The 2749-nt window shown below is 33.7% G+C and overlaps 1 protein-coding gene across 5 annotated transcripts in view; it reads right to left on the reverse strand.

Moving 5' to 3' along the window:
• Nucleotides 1-886: 886 nt before the first annotated feature.
• LOC107870530 overlaps nucleotides 887-2749 on the reverse strand; it is a 7248-nt gene continuing 5385 nt past the window's right edge. For 4 of the 5 annotated variants that reach the window (XR_007055478.1, XR_007055475.1, XR_007055477.1 and 1 more), the window contains exons 3-4: nucleotides 1612-1720; nucleotides 887-1467 (exon numbers count right to left, since the gene is read on the reverse strand). Coding sequence is in view for 1 of the 5 variants with exons in the window: in XM_047412636.1 (XP_047268592.1) it covers nucleotides 1291-1467; nucleotides 1612-1720 (286 nt within the window). In the remaining 4 variants the exon portion in view is untranslated. The remainder of the gene's footprint in view (nucleotides 1468-1611; nucleotides 1721-2749) is intronic. The other variant, XM_047412636.1, reaches the window with a different exon arrangement.

The following is a 2749-nucleotide window of genomic DNA, read 5'->3' on the forward strand; positions in this document are numbered from 1 at the left end:
ATGTTGATATAGTCTCAAATTAATAGTGGGCAAGTAAAAAAATGAGCAGATGAAGTACTATAATTTCAATAGTTTGTTATAACTCACTAAGGATTGTTTACATGAGATGGTTTTACATCTGTAACTAAAGGTAAGCAACACTCATCAGCTAGTAGTGGTAAAAGAGCTATGTGCAGGCTATTACTTAGCCTATGATGAATGGCTTTGAAGTGCTAAAAGAAACAAGTGCTGAGATGGCAGATCTACATCCTCTAGGTGATGGACGAGGAACATCCACTAGTTATCTTGTATGACTTGGAATATCAGGGACATCAATAAACGTTATAAACATAAAGAACTTAGTAAATACATCAAGGAAAAATATATAAAGTTGGTGGAATTGATAGAAACTAGAGTAAAAATTCAGAATGCTACAAACACTACAAAAAAAAACAGCATTTAGCAACAGTCACATTTGATCGCTATTCTATGTAAATCCGTCGCTAAACAGAAATAGAGAAGAATTTGTGTCTGTCGCAATATTGCTCGTTCCTAACCTCTTAGCGACGAAAAAATAAATTCCATCGCAAAACTTGTGACCGCTTCGAGACGAACTTATCAGTTGTAGATGTTACTGACGAAATATGCCATTGCTATATCGTTGTTGTTTTCAAAATTTATTTTCGTCGTGACTAAATTTATGATAAAATATTTTATCGCTGATTTGTTGCAACATAGTTTGGTCGAGTGAGTAGCCGTCTTTAGCGACCAATTTCATATTTCACAATCCATCGCTAAAGTTTTTCAGTAGCAACGATAAAAATTAGTCACTAATATTTTATCGCTAATAATTTTGTTAGAAAATTATTAAAACGCGTAAATTATTGAATGATTAAAATAACCAACATTCATATAAATAATTACTTATATTAGAATGTTCAAAATATATGAATAGCAAAATGCATCACATAATTGTGTGCAAACATCCAAAAGTTCAAGTATTTTGTCAAAAATAAACTAATGTCAAACCCACATCCATCAAAATTAGTATTTGTTACTACATAACTATTTTGTATTTCCACACAAAATAGTCTAGCAAAAATTAATGCAATGATGAAGGGCTACAAATACTATGAAGCTACGAATTAACGTCACCATCATTAGTAGGAGGAGGATCAAGTACGGCCCCTTCTTGTACCGTAATACCTCCAACATGCTTAGTAACTATCAGAAGAAAGTGAGTAGTAAGTGTCGGAATCAATTGCTTCACAGACTCCAAATTTATTGTCGGTAAAGAAACTGAAGGTGGTACTAATGATGTGGAGGCATTACATGCAAAAAGATTTTTCCCAAAGTAACTTTCAGCTTCATATCCGAGATAAATAATCTTTTCTTCTTTACTCCTCCCGCAACTTCATAATATGATTCCAATTGATCAATTTCAGATTCAGTCTGTCTTTTTTTTCGTACAATTTCTTCATACTTTTCCTGTAATTAAAAAATGGAGATATTAAAATAGACTCAACTTCCTGTTGCTTCTTTCATTTTCATGTATAATAAGAAATTTCGGTAGATTTCAATACAAAAGAAAAATAAGAGGAGTATATATAATAATGTAAATTATGGACTTACGTTGAGAAGTTGGGAATGCTCAGCAACAAAAGATTTACCATCATGATTATGTGTATGAACGTGTAAATGTAACTCACTTGTAGTTGAATCTCGATCTATTATAATAGCCCTATACAAGCAAATAGTAGTCAAATATTTCCAACTTCACTTTTAAAAGATAATGCAATGAAACTGAAGCATTTTGCAGAAGGTTCCAACCTACACACATATAAAAAATAGGTGCATAGATGAAGAGGATATATATGTACCCTTGGTTTTCAATAATCAGTACATTTTTAGTATTCCCAACTTTTAACAATCAGTATATTCCCAAATAACAAGTACTAATGTGAAGTACTTGTTAAAATGTTCCCAACCAGTTTTCAACTCAAGTACTTCACCTTAAAATGTTAAAAAAATGAAGGCTAAACAGCAAGCATATCTAATACCAGATTCTCTTATAGGTTAAGAGTGAAAAAAATATTAAATATATTATGTATGTTAAGCCTATATGTTGACCAATACACAAATACACATCAAATACCAGATTCTCTCATAGGTCATCTAAGAATGAAGGTTGCTCAACCACTCTGATATACCTTCAGGGAATCAAAGAGAGATTCTATCTCAGTAGTTTCACTCTCTATTGAACACATCTCAATTCACTAAATCTTAAGCAAACTCTGCCAGCTAAAAAGCCACAATATGCCTTATATAGACAAATATAGACATCTATGATCATAGGTAAGTTTACATATTAGGAAAAGTGGGGCTGCTGCACCCTTTGTATTCACACCAAGGTAGAAAGATAGGCATCTGATCCTCTCTAGTCGTTAGATAGACACACAAATTTAATAACTGTGAAAATGCCAACAACCCAGCCTCGTAAAAGAGCATTAAATTTCCTGCTATGCGCAGGCTCCGGTGAAGGACCCAACCATAAAGGTCTATTGTATGCAGCCTTACCTTGCATTTCTACAAGAGACTGTTTTCAAGGCTTGAACCGTATTGACCTCCTCATCATATGACAACAACTTTACCAGTTACTCCAAGGTTCCCCCTTCATGGAATAACAATAACATACTTGGTACAATTCCATAAAGTGGGCCATGGGAGGGTAGAGCGTATGCAGACCTTACCCCTGCCTCAGGAGTAAAGG

Source organism: Capsicum annuum, chromosome 5 (genome assembly GCF_002878395.1).
Source record: "Capsicum annuum cultivar UCD-10X-F1 chromosome 5, UCD10Xv1.1, whole genome shotgun sequence".
Classification (NCBI taxonomy): Eukaryota; Viridiplantae; Streptophyta; class Magnoliopsida; order Solanales; family Solanaceae; genus Capsicum; species Capsicum annuum.